At 41.6% G+C, this 24,175-nt stretch overlaps 1 protein-coding gene and 1 long non-coding RNA gene across 3 annotated transcripts in view; one reads left to right on the forward strand and one right to left on the reverse strand.

Moving 5' to 3' along the window:
• Positions 1-12,113: 12,113 nt before the first annotated feature.
• Positions 12,114-24,175, forward strand: part of ASB11 (ankyrin repeat and SOCS box containing 11) — a 50,622-nt gene continuing 38,560 nt past the window's right edge. The window contains exon 1 of one of the 2 annotated variants that reach the window (XM_029603626.1): positions 12,114-12,291. In XM_029603626.1, coding sequence (XP_029459486.1) covers positions 12,114-12,291 — 178 coding nt within the window. Of the gene's footprint in view, positions 12,292-16,409; positions 16,607-24,175 lie in introns of those variants that run through there. The other variant, XM_029603625.1, reaches the window with a different exon arrangement.
• Positions 17,701-24,175, reverse strand: part of LOC115092603 — a 110,433-nt gene continuing 103,958 nt past the window's right edge. The window contains exon 3 of the long non-coding RNA XR_003857036.1: positions 17,701-17,861. This is a non-coding gene — a long non-coding RNA (uncharacterized LOC115092603). The remainder of the gene's footprint in view (positions 17,862-24,175) is intronic.

The following is a 24,175-nucleotide window of genomic DNA, read 5'->3' on the forward strand; positions in this document are numbered from 1 at the left end:
ACTGAATGTGCAAGATTGGTTATCAAAGTTGATTAATGAATGTTTTTGACGCAGAACCATTACCCTTGATGAAGGACTGGGAGATGGTGAAAGCAGTCCGAAACACGTTTTCGTGTCGGGTCAGCACCGTGAACTCTGTTATGGTTTTCAACGGGTTAGAACTGTGAACACCGTCAGATAAGTTCAATCATTTGAATGACGCTTTATATACAAGAAATGATGTCAGTCAAATATTTATTATTTTAATATGCAAAAGAAAAATTCTTGAAAAAATTTTGTCAACAATATGACCGATGATTATATATAAGGCCGAGTTGTATCGGCGAAAGCCTAAACGAGGAAGCCTATTATGAAGGTCATTATTTAAGTATTTCGTTGGTGCAGCGTCGCAAGAGATTCATATTGGGTGAGAAGTTTTGGGTTTTTAGCACGTGCATTATTTGCTCCCAATACTTTTCAAAAAAGAAGTTCAAGTCCTACTCCAGTTATCTCTAAGTGACTTTGATTAAGTTTGGGGAGGCAGCGAAGGCACATATATTCAAGATGTGGACCAATGTGTACAGTTATTCAGAGCAGCAAATTGCTGCAGCACTTGAGGGTACCTTGCTCCTTGATGAAAATGCTGATGTTATTGAAACACACACTTGGGAACAACTTGTGGAATTAAAAAAACGAGTGATTAGATCAGAATTGCATTCTGCTACATTGTTGCAATATATTAAGACTGAGAGAATTCCCCGAGGTCTGCGCATTAATCTAGAACCCTCAATATATCCAGACAATGAAGAGTTCGTACAGAGGTGGATTGCCATTTTAAATAAATGTGCATTAGATTTAATGTTACTTTTGATTGAATCGACTAATAAACTGGCTGATACTATACGTCCCGAATGTGAAGTGGCACAAACTTACTTGCAACAACATTCGTCTTTAGAAGAGTATGATTCTAAGTTACATGAGTTTAATGCTTCTATTGATAAATTTAGAATAGAATTAAAAAACAGCAAAATTAGCAAGTTTAAACGAGATGAAAAAGATTACGCCACCGGGGGCATTTATCCCTGGCAACGACGTACTCCTAATAACCAACCGAGAAAAGTAGCTTTTGCCGGCTCTTCGGAAGACTCGTCTGGCTCCGAGGAGGAGGTTCCTCAAGGGACCAGCACTGTACAGAATATGCGGGGGTAGAAGTAATTACCGATCTTTTCGTCCTCAACAAAGACGGTTTTTTTCGGTATACTCGTCAACCGACAGCTCCAGATTTAGAACAGAGACCAGTTACCAGATCGCAGAATCGGACCATAACATCATAAATTTGTCAGATACCCAATTGACTAGTGATCAATTGGCAGTTTTGCAAAAAGGTCTATCCTTTATCCCCTATCATCGGCATGATGCGTTCTATACTAGATTAGCATTATATAGATTTTTCCGTAAACTCCAACTCATGGTATTTTTTTCGCTTAATCCCCCTAAAATGGATTGCTCTATCGTGCATCCACGTTCCAACTGGATGCCAGTTGGTCCAGTGGATCCATTTATTAAAACCTATATGGAATTGGTTTTGTTTGATGTGGCTCAAATCGAGGAAACCCACATTGCCCCTAAATTCAATCTCACAAAAGGGGAATTTCAAGCTATGAAATCTTTGGAAGTTAATCAATCAATTATAATAAAAAAGGCCGACAAGGGGGGTTCAGTGGTAGTCCTTAACAAAACTGCTTATGTTGCAAAAATATTACAGCATATACAAGATTCTACTAAGTATGAAATTCTGAGGGAAAATCCAACCTGTGAACTATATGCGCAGATTACGGCAATAGTTAATGAATATCTCAATCTGGGTTGTCTTACTCCGCGTGAAGCTAGATTTCTAGTTGTCGAACATCCTATGGCTCCTACAATTTACATGGTCCCTAAGGTGCATAAGGACATAGTGGACCCTCCTGGACGTCCAATTGTGACCACCATTGGTTCCCTCCTAGAGCCCCTATCTTCATTTGTGGACGTGGTGTTACAACCCTTTGTGTCAAAATGTAAATCCTTTTGTAAGGATACCAAACATATGCTCGTGAAGTTAGATGAGATGGACGATGTACAAAACACTTTATTGGTTACGATGGACATCCAAGCATTATATACCAGTATCCCCCAGCGGGCAGCATTGAACATTATTGAGACCACCTTGAATAAACGTGTTCGGCCCCATCGTATTCCTACCACGTTTTTGATGTCTTTAACAGAGATGGCGCTCTGCAATAATTTCTTTATGTTCCAACACACGTGGTATAAACAGATACACGGTACAGCGATGGGGGCCACTATGGCCCCCAGTCTGGCAAATCTTTATGTGGCTGAATTCGAAGAGTCATGTTTATATGATGCTATTGAATTTCAAAATGTTGGGCATTGGACCCGATATATCGATGATGTGTTCTTCCTGTGGCACGGTGATCAAGATATGCTAGCAGAGTTTCACAGTTGGATAAACACGTTAGATAGGAACTTACAATTTACAATGACATTTCATTCAGAGCAAATAGATTTTTTGGATCTACATATTTCAAAAAATGGAAACAAGTTAACTACTACTCTCTATCGAAAATCCTGTGAACGCAATACCTTGCTGCATTTTTCAAGTTTTCACCCCCATCATTTGTTAAAAAATCTACCCATCGGCCAATTCCTGCGGTTGAAGCGTATCTGCAGCACTACAGGGCAGTTTCAGCTACAAGCAGATCTGTTGGCTAAAAGACTTTTACAACGTGGTTATCCTATACGATATATCAAGTTAGCATGGAAAAGAGCCACAAATGCCCAACGATGTTGGTTATTATTAGATAAACAGAGTGATAACCAATCGCCTTTAGTCTGCACGATCCCTTTTTCTGACAGGGCTGGATTCATTGCGCGTTCTATCAAGCAACATTGGGCTGTTTTGCGCCCCCACAATATCTTGTTTGATGACTATCCTATAATTGCATACAGTAGAGGACGCAATATTGGCGACTTGGTAATGCACTCATTTCTGCAGGAACCTATTGAAGATGTGTTGCCACATGGCACTTGGCCGTGCACTGGTTGTTCAGTCTGTAAACAAATAATTATTGGTGAAACTTGGACTACTGCTGGAGGGTATAAACATGTAGCATATCATTATACTGATTGCCGTTCCACGCATGTCGTCTATCTCATTGAATGTCCGTGCAGACTTTGTTATGTTGGCAGAACTAAAAGAATGATTCGTACACGTCTGGTTGAACATCGGAGTTGCATCACCACGGAAAAATTGACTGCTCCCATGGTGCAGCACTGCATTGACTTTCAACATTCTTTTGATTCCTTGCGTTGGAGAATTTTGGAAAAAATCATGAACCATCCTCGTGGAGGAGACATCAATAAAGTTCTAAACAAGAAAGAACAGCAGTGGATATTTAGATTGAATACTGTGATTCCAGCAGGGCTCAATGCTTCTATAGAATGGTATACTCTGATATAACGTGGTATACGGTAAACCCGGAGCAAGTCTGATAGGGGGGAGGAGCAACATTACGTCACTTTTCCATCATATTCAAGGGCTTTGGGAGGTTTCCCGGAAATGGGTAAAAAACGCCGAAGCGCCATGTTTGAATTAGGTGACAACCATGTAAGTACTTTTCCAGGATATAGTCCGCTCTGTTATAATTGTAAGTCCACTGAAATATTGACTGAATGTGCAAGATTGGTTATCAAAGTTGATTAATGAATGTTTTTGACGCAGAACCATTACCCTTGATGAAGGACTGGGAGATGGTGAAAGCAGTCCGAAACACGTTTTCGTGTCGGGTCAGCACCGTGAACTCTGTTATGGTTTTCAACGGGTTAGAACTGTGAACACCGTCAGATAAGTTCAATCATTTGAATGACGCTTTATATACAAGAAATGATGTCAGTCAAATATTTATTATTTTAATATGCAAAAGAAAAATTCTTGAAAAAATTTTGTCAACAATATGACCGATGATTATATATAAGGCCGAGTTGTATCGGCGAAAGCCTAAACGAGGAAGCCTATTACGAAGGTCATTATTTAAGTATTTCGTTGGTGCAGCGTCGCAAGAGATTCATATTGGGTGAGAAGTTTTGGGTTTTTAGCACGTGCATTATTTGCTCCCAATACTTTTCAAAAAAGAAGTTCAAGTCCTACTCCAGTTATCTCTAAGTGACTTTGATTAAGTTTGGGGAGGCAGTGAAGGCACATATATTCAAGATGTGGACCAATGTGTACAGTTATTCAGAGCAGCAAATTGCTGCAGCACTTGAGGGTACCTTGCTCCTTGATGAAAATGCTGATGTTATTGAAACACACACTTGGGAACAACTTGTGGAATTAAAAAAACGAGTGATTAGATCAGAATTGCATTCTGCTACATTGTTGCAATATATTAAGACTGAGAGAATTCCCCGAGGTCTGCGCATTAATCTAGAACCCTCAATATATCCAGACAATGAAGAGTTCGTACAGAGGTGGATTGCCATTTTAAATAAATGTGCATTAGATTTAATGTTACTTTTGATTGAATCGACTAATAAACTGGCTGATACTATACGTCCCGAATGTGAAGTGGCACAAACTTACTTGCAACAACATTCGTCTTTAGAAGAGTATGATTCTAAGTTACATGAGTTTAATGCTTCTATTGATAAATTTAGAATAGAATTAAAAAACAGCAAAATTAGCAAGTTTAAACGAGATGAAAAAGATTACGCCACCGGGGGCATTTATCCCTGGCAACGACGTACTCCTAATAACCAACCGAGAAAAGTAGCTTTTGCCGGCTCTTCGGAAGACTCGTCTGGCTCCGAGGAGGAGGTTCCTCAAGGGACCAGCACTGTACAGAATATGCGGGGTAGAAGTAATTACCGATCTTTTCGTCCTCAACAAAGACGGTTTTTTTCGGTATACTCGTCAACCGACAGCTCCAGATTTAGAACAGAGACCAGTTACCAGATCGCAGAATCGGACCATAACATCATAAATTTGTCAGATACCCAATTGACTAGTGATCAATTGGCAGTTTTGCAAAAAGGTCTATCCTTTATCCCCTATCATCGGCATGATGCGTTCTATACTAGATTAGCATTATATAGATTTTTCCGTAAACTCCAACTCATGGTATTTTTTTCGCTTAATCCCCCTAAAATGGATTGCTCTATCGTGCATCCACGTTCCAACTGGATGCCAGTTGGTCCAGTGGATCCATTTATTAAAACCTATATGGAATTGGTTTTGTTTGATGTGGCTCAAATCGAGGAAACCCACATTGCCCCTAAATTCAATCTCACAAAAGGGGAATTTCAAGCTATGAAATCTTTGGAAGTTAATCAATCAATTATAATAAAAAAGGCCGACAAGGGGGGTTCAGTGGTAGTCCTTAACAAAACTGCTTATGTTGCAAAAATATTACAGCATATACAAGATTCTACTAAGTATGAAATTCTGAGGGAAAATCCAACCTGTGAACTATATGCGCAGATTACGGCAATAGTTAATGAATATCTCAATCTGGGTTGTCTTACTCCGCGTGAAGCTAGATTTCTAGTTGTCGAACATCCTATGGCTCCTACAATTTACATGGTCCCTAAGGTGCATAAGGACATAGTGGACCCTCCTGGACGTCCAATTGTGACCACCATTGGTTCCCTCCTAGAGCCCCTATCTTCATTTGTGGACGTGGTGTTACAACCCTTTGTGTCAAAATGTAAATCCTTTTGTAAGGATACCAAACATATGCTCGTGAAGTTAGATGAGATGGACGATGTACAAAACACTTTATTGGTTACGATGGACATCCAAGCATTATATACCAGTATCCCCCAGCGGGCAGCATTGAACATTATTGAGACCACCTTGAATAAACGTGTTCGGCCCCATCGTATTCCTACCACGTTTTTGATGTCTTTAACAGAGATGGCGCTCTGCAATAATTTCTTTATGTTCCAACACACGTGGTATAAACAGATACACGGTACAGCGATGGGGGCCACTATGGCCCCCAGTCTGGCAAATCTTTATGTGGCTGAATTCGAAGAGTCATGTTTATATGATGCTATTGAATTTCAAAATGTTGGGCATTGGACCCGATATATCGATGATGTGTTCTTCCTGTGGCACGGTGATCAAGATATGCTAGCAGAGTTTCACAGTTGGATAAACACGTTAGATAGGAACTTACAATTTACAATGACATTTCATTCAGAGCAAATAGATTTTTTGGATCTACATATTTCAAAAATGGAAACAAGTTAACTACTACTCTCTATCGAAAATCCTGTGAACGCAATACCTTGCTGCATTTTTCAAGTTTTCACCCCCATCATTTGTTAAAAAATCTACCCATCGGCCAATTCCTGCGGTTGAAGCGTATCTGCAGCACTACAGGGCAGTTTCAGCTACAAGCAGATCTGTTGGCTAAAAGACTTTTACAACGTGGTTATCCTATACGATATATCAAGTTAGCATGGAAAAGAGCCACAAATGCCCAACGATGTTGGTTATTATTAGATAAACAGAGTGATAACCAATCGCCTTTAGTCTGCACGATCCCTTTTCTGACAGGGCTGGATTCATTGCGCGTTCTATCAAGCAACATTGGGCTGTTTTGCGCCCCCACAATATCTTGTTTGATGACTATCCTATAATTGCATACAGTAGAGGACGCAATATTGGCGACTTGGTAATGCACTCATTTCTGCAGGAACCTATTGAAGATGTGTTGCCACATGGCACTTGGCCGTGCACTGGTTGTTCAGTCTGTAAACAAATAATTATTGGTGAAACTTGGACTACTGCTGGAGGGTATAAACATGTAGCATATCATTATACTGATTGCCGTTCCACGCATGTCGTCTATCTCATTGAATGTCCGTGCAGACTTTGTTATGTTGGCAGAACTAAAAGAATGATTCGTACACGTCTGGTTGAACATCGGAGTTGCATCACCACGGAAAAATTGACTGCTCCCATGGTGCAGCACTGCATTGACTTTCAACATTCTTTTGATTCCTTGCGTTGGAGAATTTTGGAAAAAATCATGAACCATCCTCGTGGAGGAGACATCAATAAAGTTCTAAACAAGAAAGAACAGCAGTGGATATTTAGATTGAATACTGTGATTCCAGCAGGGCTCAATGCTTCTATAGAATGGTATACTCTGATATAACGTGGTATACGGTAAACCCGGAGCAAGTCTGATAGGGGGGAGGAGCAACATTACGTCACTTTTCCATCATATTCAAGGGCTTTGGGAGGTTTCCCGGAAATGGGTAAAAAACGCCGAAGCGCCATGTTTGAATTAGGTGACAACCATGTAAGTACTTTTCCAGGATATAGTCCGCTCTGTTATAATTGTAAGTCCACTGAAATATTGACTGAATGTGCAAGATTGGTTATCAAAGTTGATTAATGAATGTTTTTGACGCAGAACCATTACCCTTGATGAAGGACTGGGAGATGGTGAAAGCAGTCCGAAACACGTTTTCGTGTCGGGTCAGCACCGTGAACTCTGTTATGGTTTTCAACGGGTTAGAACTGTGAACACCGTCAGATAAGTTCAATCATTTGAATGACGCTTTATATACAAGAAATGATGTCAGTCAAATATTTATTATTTTAATATGCAAAAGAAAAATTCTTGAAAAAATTTTGTCAACAATATGACCGATGATTATATATAAGGCCGAGTTGTATCGGCGAAAGCCTAAACGAGGAAGCCTATTATGAAGGTCATTATTTAAGTATTTCGTTGGTGCAGCGTCGCAAGAGATTCATATTGGGTGAGAAGTTTTGGGTTTTTAGCACGTGCATTATTTGCTCCCAATACTTTTCAAAAAAGAAGTTCAAGTCCTACTCCAGTTATCTCTAAGTGACTTTGATTAAGTTTGGGGAGGCAGCGAAGGCACATATATTCAAGATGTGGACCAATGTGTACAGTTATTCAGAGCAGCAAATTGCTGCAGCACTTGAGGGTACCTTGCTCCTTGATGAAAATGCTGATGTTATTGAAACACACACTTGGGAACAACTTGTGGAATTAAAAAAACGAGTGATTAGATCAGAATTGCATTCTGCTACATTGTTGCAATATATTAAGACTGAGAGAATTCCCCGAGGTCTGCGCATTAATCTAGAACCCTCAATATATCCAGACAATGAAGAGTTCGTACAGAGGTGGATTGCCATTTTAAATAAATGTGCATTAGATTTAATGTTACTTTTGATTGAATCGACTAATAAACTGGCTGATACTATACGTCCCGAATGTGAAGTGGCACAAACTTACTTGCAACAACATTCGTCTTTAGAAGAGTATGATTCTAAGTTACATGAGTTTAATGCTTCTATTGATAAATTTAGAATAGAATTAAAAAACAGCAAAATTAGCAAGTTTAAACGAGATGAAAAAGATTACGCCACCGGGGGCATTTATCCCTGGCAACGACGTACTCCTAATAACCAACCGAGAAAAGTAGCTTTTGCCGGCTCTTCGGAAGACTCGTCTGGCTCCGAGGAGGAGGTTCCTCAAGGGACCAGCACTGTACAGAATATGCGGGGTAGAAGTAATTACCGATCTTTTCGTCCTCAACAAAGACGGTTTTTTCGGTATACTCGTCAACCGACAGCTCCAGATTTAGAACAGAGACCAGTTACCAGATCGCAGAATCGGACCATAACATCATAAATTTGTCAGATACCCAATTGACTAGTGATCAATTGGCAGTTTTGCAAAAAGGTCTATCCTTTATCCCCTATCATCGGCATGATGCGTTCTATACTAGATTAGCATTATATAGATTTTTCCGTAAACTCCAACTCATGGTATTTTTTTCGCTTAATCCCCCTAAAATGGATTGCTCTATCGTGCATCCACGTTCCAACTGGATGCCAGTTGGTCCAGTGGATCCATTTATTAAAACCTATATGGAATTGGTTTTGTTTGATGTGGCTCAAATCGAGGAAACCCACATTGCCCCTAAATTCAATCTCACAAAAGGGGAATTTCAAGCTATGAAATCTTTGGAAGTTAATCAATCAATTATAATAAAAAAGGCCGACAAGGGGGGTTCAGTGGTAGTCCTTAACAAAACTGCTTATGTTGCAAAAATATTACAGCATATACAAGATTCTACTAAGTATGAAATTCTGAGGGAAAATCCAACCTGTGAACTATATGCGCAGATTACGGCAATAGTTAATGAATATCTCAATCTGGGTTGTCTTACTCCGCGTGAAGCTAGATTTCTAGTTGTCGAACATCCTATGGCTCCTACAATTTACATGGTCCCTAAGGTGCATAAGGACATAGTGGACCCTCCTGGACGTCCAATTGTGACCACCATTGGTTCCCTCCTAGAGCCCCTATCTTCATTTGTGGACGTGGTGTTACAACCCTTTGTGTCAAAATGTAAATCCTTTTGTAAGGATACCAAACATATGCTCGTGAAGTTAGATGAGATGGACGATGTACAAAACACTTTATTGGTTACGATGGACATCCAAGCATTATATACCAGTATCCCCCAGCGGGCAGCATTGAACATTATTGAGACCACCTTGAATAAACGTGTTCGGCCCCATCGTATTCCTACCACGTTTTTGATGTCTTTAACAGAGTTGGCGCTCTGCAATAATTTCTTTATGTTCCAACACACGTGGTATAAACAGATACACGGTACAGCGATGGGGGCCACTATGGCCCCCAGTCTGGCAAATCTTTATGTGGCTGAATTCGAAGAGTCATGTTTATATGATGCTATTGAATTTCAAAATGTTGGGCATTGGACCCGATATATCGATGATGTGTTCTTCCTGTGGCACGGTGATCAAGATATGCTAGCAGAGTTTCACAGTTGGATAAACACGTTAGATAGGAACTTACAATTTACAATGACATTTCATTCAGAGCAAATAGATTTTTTGGATCTACATATTTCAAAAAATGGAAACAAGTTAACTACTACTCTCTATCGAAAATCCTGTGAACGCAATACCTTGCTGCATTTTTCAAGTTTTCACCCCCATCATTTGTTAAAAAATCTACCCATCGGCCAATTCCTGCGGTTGAAGCGTATCTGCAGCACTACAGGGCAGTTTCAGCTACAAGCAGATCTGTTGGCTAAAAGACTTTTACAACGTGGTTATCCTATACGATATATCAAGTTAGCATGGAAAAGAGCCACAAATGCCCAACGATGTTGGTTATTATTAGATAAACAGAGTGATAACCAATCGCCTTTAGTCTGCACGATCCCTTTTTCTGACAGGGCTGGATTCATTGCGCGTTCTATCAAGCAACATTGGGCTGTTTTGCGCCCCCACAATATCTTGTTTGATGACTATCCTATAATTGCATACAGTAGAGGACGCAATATTGGCGACTTGGTAATGCACTCATTTCTGCAGGAACCTATTGAAGATGTGTTGCCACATGGCACTTGGCCGTGCACTGGTTGTTCAGTCTGTAAACAAATAATTATTGGTGAAACTTGGACTACTGCTGGAGGGTATAAACATGTAGCATATCATTATACTGATTGCCGTTCCACGCATGTCGTCTATCTCATTGAATGTCCGTGCAGACTTTGTTATGTTGGCAGAACTAAAAGAATGATTCGTACACGTCTGGTTGAACATCGGAGTTGCATCACCACGGAAAAATTGACTGCTCCCATGGTGCAGCACTGCATTGACTTTCAACATTCTTTTGATTCCTTGCGTTGGAGAATTTTGGAAAAAATCATGAACCATCCTCGTGGAGGAGACATCAATAAAGTTCTAAACAAGAAAGAACAGCAGTGGATATTTAGATTGAATACTGTGATTCCAGCAGGGCTCAATGCTTCTATAGAATGGTATACTCTGATATAACGTGGTATACGGTAAACCCGGAGCAAGTCTGATAGGGGGGAGGAGCAACATTACGTCACTTTTCCATCATATTCAAGGGCTTTGGGAGGTTTCCCGGAAATGGGTAAAAAACGCCGAAGCGCCATGTTTGAATTAGGTGACAACCATGTAAGTACTTTTACAGGATATAGTCCGCTCTGTTATAATTGTAAGTCCACTGAAATATTGACTGAATGTGCAAGATTGGTTATCAAAGTTGATTAATGAATGTTTTTGACGCAGAACCATTACCCTTGATGAAGGACTGGGAGATGGTGAAAGCAGTCCGAAACACGTTTTCGTGTCGGGTCAGCACCGTGAACTCTGTTATGGTTTTCAACGGGTTAGAACTGTGAACACCGTCAGATAAGTTCAATCATTTGAATGACGCTTTATATACAAGAAATGATGTCAGTCAAATATTTATTATTTTAATATGCAAAAGAAAAATTCTTGAAAAAATTTTGTCAACAATATGACCGATGATTATATATAAGGCCGAGTTGTATCGGCGAAAGCCTAAACGAGGAAGCCTATTATGAAGGTCATTATTTAAGTATTTCGTTGGTGCAGCGTCGCAAGAGATTCATATTGGGTGAGAAGTTTTGGGTTTTTAGCACGTGCATTATTTGCTCCCAATACTTTTCAAAAAAGAAGTTCAAGTCCTACTCCAGTTATCTCTAAATTAAAAATAGTAAGCAGTACAATAATTGGGTGCAGAATGAAGGGCAACTACACGAAAACCAGTCTGAAGAGATGAGTTTTAAGTGCATAAAGCAGTGTGGATGCTGTGTTAGCCCACTTGAATGCAAGGAAATAAGTCAACAAACAAAAAAACATAAGGTGATACCTTATTTTTTTAATTGGGCTAACTTAATACATTTATTGACTTCTGAAAACTAAGTAAAACATATTTTAAGTTAGTCCAATAAAAAGATATCACCTTATAGCTTTTTATTTGACCTTTATTTCCAAGGATTGTATTGAAATTTGGTATGAAAAGTTATTCAATGTCAAAGCCGGCATTAGGAAAAAAAATCATATATAAAGAGTTCTGTGTAATATCCTCATTTGTTAAAGTCAACACAACTAGGGTAAGGCTTAAAATAGATGTCATCTGATAGCACAGATATAGCAGCCTGGTAGAAGCAAGTGGACTGAGTAAACTGTACAAAAGGGGTATGTCAAAATGGACAGCACTTCCATACTCCACATTTTCAATAATATTTACATCACTATCTTTGCTTTATTTTGTTTCAAGCTTTTAATTAAAATTTCCCTAGCTTTGCTGACTCATTTTTATATTGTGAGGGGGAACAGAAAGGAAGCTGCCAGGATAGCAGAAGAAATCTATGGAATAGTCCCAGGTAAAACATGCATTTCAGATACTAAAATCTTCAGACCTCTGGTTTGCAATGAGTTTCTTCTACTTTGTGCAACAGGGCCTGACTTACATAGACACTCTTTGTCTATGGGGGAAACGCCTAGTAAATCAGGCCCACAGTCTAAGCTGGAATGCAATTATGAACTTGACGTGCTTTAAACGTGTGTTAGGCAGGGCTCATGAGTGTGGTATCACTATTTAACTGTAATTTAATAAAGAAGTTTCTTGACAACAAAGCAGACAATCAATAGTGATACCATATGCTTTGGTTTTGGTATAATATGTATCTAAAATCCACAGATCAAAATTTTGTTAGAGCTTCTATTAAAAAATCGCCTTCAATAGAAAGTCAACAGGAATAGATTTGAATTATATTAATGGGTCCAGAAAATATTACTTATTGGTCCAGCAGTTGTCTCCTGCTCCTTTGGGCTTCTAGCTTACTTGGAAATGGCTTCTGTTGGGCTATAGCACCATGAATCTTCATTTGCAGTTACTTTTTAAAAAATATTTTATAATTCCCCATATAGTCCAGCCATTGCAGTGATGGTCTTTGGCGGGGGATCATATCCTGTAGCTCCCTCAGGAGATGGTACGCAACACCAGTAGGTATCAGACCAGTTATGGTCAGGCCTGAATTTGTCAATATGCACACTAGGGCAGGAACAATCTTGGGAGTAGCAGGCTGGCTGATGATTTGCTGCCTTTCAGCTGTGCTGAAGCTCACTCATCAGAGAATAGCCCTCTGTTTCCTAATCCCACTCAGAGTGCAGGGAACAGGAGAGAAGAGGGAGTAAGCCTGCAATAGATAGAGTAAAGGGAGATTAGGAACATCTGAGAAGAGATCATTGAAGGGTGGGAAAAGAGGCTGGGAGATGAGAGAGAGATTGGCTGGGGAGTGTAAGTCTGTGTGTTGGGGGGACAATGGTAGGAGGCAAGGTTTATGTGTATGTAGAGAGAAGGGATTAATGCCAAGTGTGTAAGTGTATGTCATATTGGATGGGATGTGAGAGAGCGGGGTGGAAGGAGGGCAGGACCAGAATATGGTAGGGATGTCTCCCTCCTCCCCTTCCCACCCACTGCATTTCAAATCCTTCTTCCCTTGATCTTGGATTCTGTCCGCCAGGTGATGGAACCTCTCTTCCTTCCTTCCTACCTCTCTCTTCTCCCCAGATCCTGGAACCCACTCCCCAGTCCTTCCTGCTCTCTCCTCCTCTTCACTATCCCAGATTCCCAGTCCTCTCCATCTCCCATCCTCCCTGACCCTAATCTAATCCTCTTTCCTTCTCACACTCCTCCCCCTTTCTCCTCACCCCACATGTGATCCTCCTCCTTTCCTCTTCCCATCCCTGAGGTTTCCTCTCTGTACTGATACTTGATATCACTTTTCTTCACCCAATAAAAATAAAATAAATTATACCAATTATACTAATAAATGTACTGCAAAGCTAATTTATTTTTATAATGTAATCTAAAAGATAGAAATGCTTGCCAATTTGCTTCAGAATTTTTAAACTTTTGCTACAGAATCTACTCCTGAGCTGCCACAGGAAATTAGGGGACGGTGCCTTAGACCTCCTGCTCCCTGTTATCCAATCTGGGGGGAAGGGATGGGGAGAGGGGGTAATAGAGGTCGACAGTACCTAAGGGCACCAAAACCCTAAATCCACCTCTGGTGATGGTTGAGAACTCTTTTTCCCAGGGGCTGTGAATGCTTCCTTCACAGTATCCTGACCTGGGGAACAGAGGACCTGACCCAGGAATGGAACCCAAATCCTCTGCATTGTAATGCACCTCACTGCCACTGAGTCACTGGGCTGGCCCCACAAAATATTGTTCTAAGTACGTTTACCATTTGCCATTCTTGCATCATTGATTTAATTCTGCTTTCTCTACGTGTTTAAGGCTAGCAAAGAATCTTGGTGCATGGTTGCATGGTGCTGTCTGACAAACCGCAATGCTTGATTTTTTCATAATCATTTTGGACTTGATGTACCCCAAATGATTTTGGCTTCTGAAGGTTCAGTAGCGAGAAATGCTAATATTTGCTAAATAGCCACTGTGAAAAAGGAGATATTCATGAGATATTTGGCACAAAAAATATTCAGATTGTGCAGCAGAAAGAGCCTACTACATGCTCCATCAACAATCTTCACAGAGATGCCCACAGATACATCCACTATTCACTCATCATCATCATCATCATTTATTTGTTATACGCTTTTCCAGCAAAAAAAGTGCAAAGCGAGCCACAAAGGAGTAAATGTTGCAATACACTTCATGAGCACATAGCTGCTTACATGGAGAAAGCACAGCTTCTGATCACATAAACGATAACTCATTATTAATGAGGGGATGTAGGCAAGGCACAAGATGGAATATTAAGACAGATAATTATACATATATGTATACGATTATAGATGTGAAAACAAGAGGTTTGGCAGGGATAAACCAACGAGGTAAAGTTTGGATCCAGGTTCAGTGGTCAGTTCAAGGTAGGCTGAAGGCTGTTTGGAAATGCCATGTTTCCAGCCTCTTTCTGTGAAAGCTAGCAGGTCTGGGGCTTTCTGATATTCAGTGGCAATATGTTCCACAGGGTTGGTGCCACACCTCGGAAAGGCTTCTTTCCTGGGCTTCTTGAAGGGTAGGGACCACCAGGCAAGTTTGTGATAGTGAGCGGGCGGCATATAGGTGGTGAGATAATCGCTGAGCTAGAGTGGATGTTTCCTCTGAGGGCCTTAGGATTTTGAATTTTGTATGGTAAGAGAGTGAGGAACCAGTGGAGGGCCTTCAGGGTAGGTGTGATCCTGTCAAATACGTACCTGTGTTTTATTCACTTCCCAGAGTCCTTAGAAGCAAATAATATTTATTCCTGTTTCGGGCTAGTGTAAGTCTAGGCCAGAGCACCTCCTGTTACTTCCTTCTGAAGCAATTTTGACATTTTTTTTAATGTTTGTGAACATATGAAATCTAAAAAATGTATTACAACTTGATGCTATTTTTTTCTTTTGAGGGCCATTTCTTTCTGCTCTTTTTGGGCTCCCATCTCAGTCAGGACCTGCCTTTATTGGGCCGTTGTGCTATCAGCCCTCCCGCAAAATCTATAAAACAAATTATACCCATGCAGCAAGGTAAGAATTAAGAATGCAGAGGAAGCAAGGGGGGGAAGTGAAAAAGTTGGGGACAGGAGGAAGAGGAGATTGGGAGAATGAGAGAAAGAGAGGGGGTGAGAGAGAGAGTAGTGGTGATAGATGAGGGTGGGGAAGAGACTGTGGTGTGAATAAGTTGTTGGGGGGGGGGGGGGGAGGAATGGAGCAGGAGGGATGAGACTGCTTGGGATGAGGTGGAGTTGGGGAGAACAATAACTGGTGAGACTCTGAGTGCTTCCCTAGTTTTGGTTTTGGCCATACGAGTCTTCCACATGGCCACATTACCTGCTCCTCTCTGGAGATTTAAATGCAGGCTGGTCAGTCACACTCACAATGCACTGTGTTTGATATTTTCTTTTTTTTTTGTGCTGCAGGCTCAGTAATTTGTGTTGAATTCAGCACCCCCCAATCATTATCAAAAGCGTGCCTCCTTCACCCAATCACAGGTATTGGAGACATCAGAGCGGTTCTGTGTACCCCAAGACTGCAAAGTTCATGCAGAGTAAAGAAAGCGTTAATGTTTTAAACGTGTCAGAATAATGGCTGGTCCAAACCCCCAAATATTGGGGTCTGTGATTTTGGTTTTCCCCCAAGATATGCATGCTTTGGAGCATAGCACATGCTTTATTTGTTAAACTCACTGAATATTTTTTGGCCCTAAGTTTGTATATGAATTAAGTCCCAAATAAGTACATATGCTTGGATTTTCCTGGGAGGTTAGGTTTTTGAAGAAGGAAACAGTCACCTTAAATGAAAACCAACTTGTCTATAAAATAGGTGTGAAGATGGTATTTGAATTCATAGGCTCTCAATGAGTTAACGGGTGCCATTCTGCAGAGACAGCTTCACTTGCTGTAGCATGTGTTTTCTGTAACTGGAGTAGGCCGTGTCTGCCTGATCCCCATCTGCAAGTTCCATCAAGCACACTCTCTTCCAGAGACTATCATGTGATGTTTTGCTGCCAGAGCTTCAGAGGACAGGGGATCAAAGTCATTCCAAACTCAAACTATAGTAACAAATGCATGGAGGCTATGTACTGTAGAGCCTTTTCATTTACTACGGCGGATTCTGGCAGGGCATGAAATCATTATCATGGCAGTTAAGAGATGTCCCTCTATGGGAACCAGACTTGCCATGCTTTGCAAGGAGGTAATGCTCTTTTCTCTTGCCTGAATGTAAGTATGCATACAAGAGCTGCTCTGACACGCGTGACCATAGACTGTACAAGAAATGTAAGTAACGGGAAACTTTGGGCCTGACTTTAAGAAAGCATTTACACACTTAAAACTGGGTTGTACAACTGTAAATGCACTTTACCTGTGTAAGTGGGCTTTTGAAAATGGCTACAATATATGCCATTGAATTGTCCATGGGATATTCACGGGTAAGTGTACTTTATGTGCGTAACTGGCTTTTTAAAATCACCATGATAGCACATTACATTTGCACGCGTAAATTACCTCCCTCATGAGTACAGTAGACGGCGCGTATAAATGAGGAAAAAAAAAGTTCCATGGCTTTTTACGTGTCTATGATGCCGAAAGTTTGTTAAAAAGAGAGGAAGCAATATCCTCAGGAGGCTCACAGCAATTTGCCATCCATTTATGTAAAATTCAAAGAAAAGACATTAAAAAAAAAAGACTTTTGGAAATGCTGCCTGTTGGAACATACATTTGGGTTTTGTTTTTTTTAAATAAAGTAATATTTCATGTGTAATGTACTTTGGAAACTTTGATACACCATTCAGAGACCAGCCAATGAGCTTACACATGACTAAAAATAGATAGCATCATTTTGAGTGCGGCCTCATGAGTTTTTGCTCATGTCGCAGGCGACAGTGAGTGATCAGAATTTGGTAAAGCAAACATGGACCCTGTCTTCACTGATATAAGGAAAATAGCTTTTCAGGAGAACAGGATGGCCTACAAATCCTTAGCTTCTAGCAGTGTAAAATACATGCAAGAAATTTATAAAATGTCCCTGTACCATGAAACATATGCATACTGGGTTCTGTTACACTGTAATTAAGAAAGGGGAAAGGCTTAATTATGTAGATAAAAATATACAGGCAAAAGGGGAGCATGGCAGTAGGAAAAGTTGACTCCATATGCCACAGATTTTCACTATTTTTCAAGTAATGGTGACTTTGGCAAAAATACTTCACTAGGGAGCACATTAACTACTAAATAAATGAACACAATGCCTACCTGACTGTGGTGGCAGTTGCAGCAGCAGCACGTTGGTAAGGTGGGCAGGCTGAGGTCCGCTCTGCTTCTAGGCTCCATGGCTTCTGTGCAGGAGGCAGGGCCTGGGCATACACTGCATGCTGACCAAGTCCCCTGCCTTGATGTGATGCTGCTGCCATCAACCCCTGCTTTCATTAGAGATGGTCCGTAGTGGAGGCCTGGTGGTCGAAGCGACGGAGAGATGATGGGGAAGGGACAAGTGGCTGGTTTTTTTTTTGTTTTTAAAAACGTGATTACCCTACTTGGTACACATTCTCTAATATTACAAATAAAATAAACTGGCATAGAAACGATTATGGAGCCACGCATGGAGGATAACTTTCAAACAACTCCTCGTAGCCCCATACAGGCACATATTTTATAATCTGTGCACATCAGGTACGCGCAGATTATAAAATATGCATGTGCCTACCTCCCCCCAACATACACATGCATGTTTGGTTAAGCACGAATACCTGCAATTCATTGAAAGCGCGTACTTTTCCTACCTACTTTATAAAGTTGTGTGTGTGTATATTTTACGCATGAAAAAAAATCTAACTTTCATAAAACCCTGATTTAATACATTGAAGTTGGTATATTTTAAAACATGCACACGTAACTGAAATCACCAGTTTGCCAATACCAGTTTACCCAGTCCACCAGTTCACCCAGTCCTTCTCCTTGTTCTTCATCCAAACTTCCCACTAATAGCAGACAACAGATGAATTTGATTGATATCACTTGTGCTGGATAATTAGCAAGTGACAAGGGCCTTGTCCGCCACTAATATTTTCCCCCCAAGTATTTTTTTCTAAACTAGGGGTAGTAGGAGGAGTTGGTTTTTGGAATCATTCCCATTGCTTTAACCCCATATTTTTGGGAGCGAGGCAAATTAAGGGGTTTATAATCCCTGGGAGCATGCCCAGTGGGTTAGAGGGGTAGGAGCTGAGGAGAGAGTCAGGAGAGGAGCTAGAGATCACCCCTTGTTCTTAAGCAAAGCTGGAGCTGGAGAGAGAAGGAAGAAGTTTGGAGAGCTGTTTTTTTGAGATTCATCCAGAATCTCTACTGAGGGAGGTTTCACATTTTGCTGATTTTTGTAGTGGACCTTGTCTGAAGGGAAGGGTTGCTCCCCTATCTCCCTTAGTATTTGGGTCATAGATCTCTTTTTGCCTGAGCTTCTGCCATAGCCAGGGCAGTGGCGTAGCCAGAATTGATTTTTTAGGTGGGCACAAGGTTAACATGGGTGAGCTATAGGCATGCAGGTCTGAGACCTACTTAGTTGTATTCTTATTGATAACTAATGCCAAATACTGCATCCTACGATAGCTTTCTAAGTAGTTTGCAACAGCCATTATGCCTCATGATTGGAAGTTTACAATATTTTACCTCAGTTATTTCAAGCACTTACCAGCATTAAAAATTCCTTATTAATCTGTATACATTTATTTTATATTTACTGCAGTTTTTAAATGCACAAGTATATCATGTAAAAAGCAAAGAAAACAATCGGATCCAATCAATCATGTAATAAAACTAATTTATTCTTTCATGAATCCTCTTTGCAGAAAGCCAGAAATCATTATAACTACAATAAAATATCATTAATCATCAGAACAGGTGCAGAGCAGAGCTAGGACAATTCAGATTACAACTAACATGAAAAAAAATATATTCAAATGATGATGTCACCTCAGCAAAAATATCCCTCCACTGCTGTTTTGTGAAGCAACACAAACTCCTGCAAAGAGACATCTAAAACCTTGCCATACAGTCACAGCACTGACTCTCAGGATTCAAACAACAGCAACCTTATGAAAAAGCAGCAATGCAAATACTATACCAGGCCCTAGAACTTTAATACACCACTACTGGAATAATAGAACAAGCTGGACTGCTACAGAGAAACTACATCTAGCAGAAATACTGCACTTCAGTCACATACATACAGGCAAAACAGAGACAGACTCTTATCTAATATAGAAATAAGAGACTACAAATTAGAAACAGAAACAGGCAGGCAAAACAAAATAGAAAGCCTGCGAAACTAGACTCCGAACAGTGTGAAGTGAAGAAAGAGCAAAATACAAAAATATAAGAAATGCAAATTCCCAAAGATGGCACATTCAAATTGCTAAAATCTCAAAATATTTTTTTTTTACCTTTGTTGTCTGATTTTTGTATTTTTCTAATCAGTTGGTCCTGGTCTCTTTTTCCCATTTTCCTCTTGTCGCTCATTTCCTAATTCCTTTTCAGTGTCGCTCTTCTACTGTCTTCTTCCCTTCCTCCCTCCCTCTCTCTCACACACACACACACACACTTTCTCTCACAGACTCCCTCATACACACTCGTTCTCACTTTCATATGCTCTCCCCACCACCACACAAGCTCTCACTCTACATGCTCTATTATACACACACACAAACACAAGCTCTCATTCTCTCCCCCCTCCCCCGCCAGGGTCCCATTCTTATATACACACGGACCCACACCCAGGCACCCATTCTCACCCACATACACACATATTCAAGCTCCCTTTCTCCCCACTCATATACACATTCAAGCTCCCATTCTCAAGTACACATACACACATTCAAGCTCCCATTCTCACGTACACATACATACATTCAAGCTCCCATTCTTACCTCACATACACACAATCAAGTTTCCATTCTCAACCACACACACGCAGGACCTTTTCATTAGGCACAGCCGCACAGCCAAAGTCCTATTTCTGCCGCCGCGGGGATGGGATCCCGCAGCGGCCTTGCAAGTCCGGCCATCCTCTTTGCCATTGCGGGGATGGGATCCTGCGGCAGCCTTGCAACTGCGGCCCTCCTCTGTCACAGGGATAGGGATAGGTTCCCACGACGGCTTTGCTCAAACAGACTTCTTCTGGTTTTGGCTGGGTGGACCTGGGTCCAAACTGGGTGAGCAGCTGTATAACTGGAAAAGATTTTTGTAGCTTGAAAAGTCATGAATAGTCACTATTATGCAGACCATACCTCGGAGAGTAGGGGAAAAGTATATCCATGCAGGCTTATTCCCCAGTGAAGCTGATGTAATCAGGTGTGCTCGGCACAGCGCACAGTTTAATCCTCAGTTGTGTGCAAATTATTTTGTGTGCACACTTTATTGCTGATGCACCAAGGAGTTTGGTGCACAGCAATGTGTGTTTAAATTTGCATCCTCGCATGGGAATCGCATGCTAATGAAGTCATTAGCTAATAGCTATTATCCCCCAATGCAGAGAGATATCCTGGCTGGTTTAGCTTGTGTTTTCTTACCATTGGAAACTTAACCACTAGTCCGTAGTGAGTTAGGTTTTCAGGTTAATGATAATCTACAGGCAGAAGTTGGAGTTCTGTGCTGTGACTTGTAGTTGGTATATTATGTTCAGAAAACATGTTTTGTGTACAAAAAGCATGTTTTCCACACTTGCAGGTGAATTTTGAAAGGAGTTGCAAACGTAAATGTAACATACTATCGTAGCAATTTTCAAAAGCCTACTTACTCAAGTAAAGTGCATTTACAGGTGTAAAACAATTTTACACATGCAAATGCTTTTTAAAATCAGGACCATAAAATATGATTTATATGCAAAATAAATGCTTTATGTGTAAAAAGCAATTTTTGTTCTCATAAATCACATTTAATGCATATAAACAATGATTTCTGCACACAAAACATGATTTATGTGATAAATTATGTTCTGCTGTGTATGATGAGGTCCATATTCAGAAACAGTCGGGATAGCAAAGTTACAGGGTCATTCATCAAAATGTATTATGGTGTTAATGCCCGTGATAGCACCATAATGCATGCGATATTTATGATATTGCATTGCATGAATACAAATTTTTCATAGGTGTGGGATTAATGAAAATAAGGGGCAATATTGTGCTATGTGATAGCATAATGCATGGTATTGCATATTTTAATGCTGGAAATAACTACACCTTTTTTAGAGATAGCCAATGGGGAGGTAGTCACAGTATTCAACTATTTATATCTAGTACCGTGTTTCCCCGAAAGTAAGACAGCGTCTTACTTTCTTTTTACCCCAAAAAGTCCCACTATGTCTTACTTTCAGGGTATGTCTTATATTGGAAAAAACCTGTAAGACATCCCCCGAAAGTAAGACGTAGTGTTCAAAAAAAAATAAAATTTTTTAAATACCTGTCGGAGGGCCGCGTGGGTCCAGGCGGCCGGCGGCGGGGAGCCCGGTGGTCGCGTGTTAAATCTAGGCCGCGGGCGGGTGGGCGCTTGTTCCCGGGGGGGGGGGGGGGGGGGGCCGGGTGGACGCGCGTTAGTTCGAGACGGCCGGCGGGCGGCGGGTGGTCGCGTGTTAAATCTAGGCCGCGGGCGGGTGGGCGCTTGTTCCAGGCGGCGGGGGGACGCGCGTTAGTTCGAGATGGCCGGCGGGCGGCCTCGTGTTACATCTAGGCCGGGTCGCACAGGCGCGCATTCATTCACTGCCGGTGGGGGCTGCCTCGGCAGCCCCCACCGGCAGTGAATGAATGCGCGCACAGGCCCACAGCGCCTGTGCGACCCCTGCGATTCGGCGCTGGGGGCTGCCGGTGGGGGCTGCTTTCGGCGCTCAAGGCAGTCACATGCCGTGACGTCACAGCATGTGACTGCCTTGAGCGCCGAAAGCAGCCCCCACCGGCAGTGAATGAATGCGCGCCTGTGCGACCCGGCCTAGATGTAACACGCGGCCGCTCGCCGCCCGCCGGCCGTCTCGAACTAACGCGCGTCCACCCGCCCCCCCCCCCCCCCCCCCCCCGGGAACAAGCGCCCACCCGCCCGCGGCCTAGATTTAACACGCGACCACCCGGCTCCCGCTGCCAGCCGCCTGGACCCACGCGGCCCTCCGACAGGTATTTAAAAATAATTTTTTTTTGAACACTACGTCTTACTTTCGGGGGATGTCTTACATTAGCCGACCCCCCTAAAATTCCCACTACGTCTTACTATCAGGGGTGTCTTACTATCGGGGAAACACGGTAACTCAAGTTGAGGTTTTGGTGGTGGTTTAGGGTTTTGGGGGCCAGTTTGATGTGATATTGGGTGAGAGAATATTGTAGAAATCTCATCTTTGTCAGACTTTCCTCATGCCAAATGATGTAAAATCTTCACTGAAGTGTACTGTGCTGTCGTACATCTCACGCTGCATGTCAAACTGGCCCCAAAACCCTAAACCACCATCAAAACCACCACCTTGAGTTATTAGCTGGCCCTCCTATAGTGATTATAAATAGTTGACAACTATAAAGGCCTTTTCATAGCTTGCGAAGTGAAAATCTCATGGGTGTGAAAATGTAATGTGATAAATGTAATGTGATAATGTGATAAATGCAATGTGATAAAATACCTATGTATAGCAGGCAGCATGGTAACTCTAAAATTATCATAGCCATGCCCCTTTTCCTTATCACAGGCATTATTCATGCAAAATTTATAGCATTTTGATGAATCTAGGCCTTAGTCAGATAAACTTATCTGGCTAATTTTGGAGGTATATTCAATAGTGCAGTCATACTATTGAGTATTGCCGTCTATCTTAAAGTTAGCAGGCTAATTTTAGGTCAGTTCTTTGGCCCGACCTGACTTAGCCAGCTAAATCATCAGGCTAACTCTGAATATTGGAGTTAGCTGGTTGACTTATCTGGCTAACTCAACTCCTCCCAGTTATGCTCCCAGAATGCCCCTAACTTATCCAGCTATATTCTAGCCTCCTAATTAGCCGGCTAGAATTTAGCCATATATGTGCCCAAATATTCATTTAGGTGGCTGACTTCTGAGTTAGCCAACTAAATGCTTTTGAATATGGACCTCTAAGTCTTTTCTTTGTGCACATTTTCTGGTTTTTGCATAATTTTTAACTCCCTGTAATGCTTGGCCAACTGCAGTAACCGTGCCACAGCCAACCTGCACTTACCACCCCGGAACACCACACCATCGCTCCATGAACACTGCCAGCCTGCTCTCTTTAGGCATGCATGCAAATTCTATATTTATGGGCCCCATGGCGGGAAACCTTCTCCAGCTCTCAATGATGATATCAAACCTGCCCGGAGGTTTAAAGCCATTGACACTCCACTCAGGCGCCTCAGCAACAGGTCTTTCTGTGTTCTGCTGGTGTTCGTTGCTAGTTCTAGTTTCTGTCTTCCCTTTGTTCCTGCTTTGTTCCAGTCCAGCCTTGACTTGTTCTGGTTCCTGCTTTGCTCCTCCAATCCTGCCTAGCCTTCCCAGTCTTGCCCGTCCTTCTTCCTTGTTTTTCTCTGACTTCTCATTGCTAACTTGGACCACTTGCCTTGATACTGATTCTGCTCGACTACTGCCTGCCTTGACCCTCTGCCAGGGTACTGACTGCTTGACTGTCGCCTACCTTGACCCTCTGCCAGGATACCAACTCTGCTTGTATGTCGCCTACCTTGACCCTCTGCCAGGATTCCGACTCTGCTTGACTGTCGCCTCCCTTGACCCTCTG

Source organism: Rhinatrema bivittatum, chromosome 5 (genome assembly GCF_901001135.1).
Source record: "Rhinatrema bivittatum chromosome 5, aRhiBiv1.1, whole genome shotgun sequence".
Lineage (NCBI taxonomy): Eukaryota > Metazoa > Chordata > Amphibia > Gymnophiona > Rhinatrematidae > Rhinatrema > Rhinatrema bivittatum.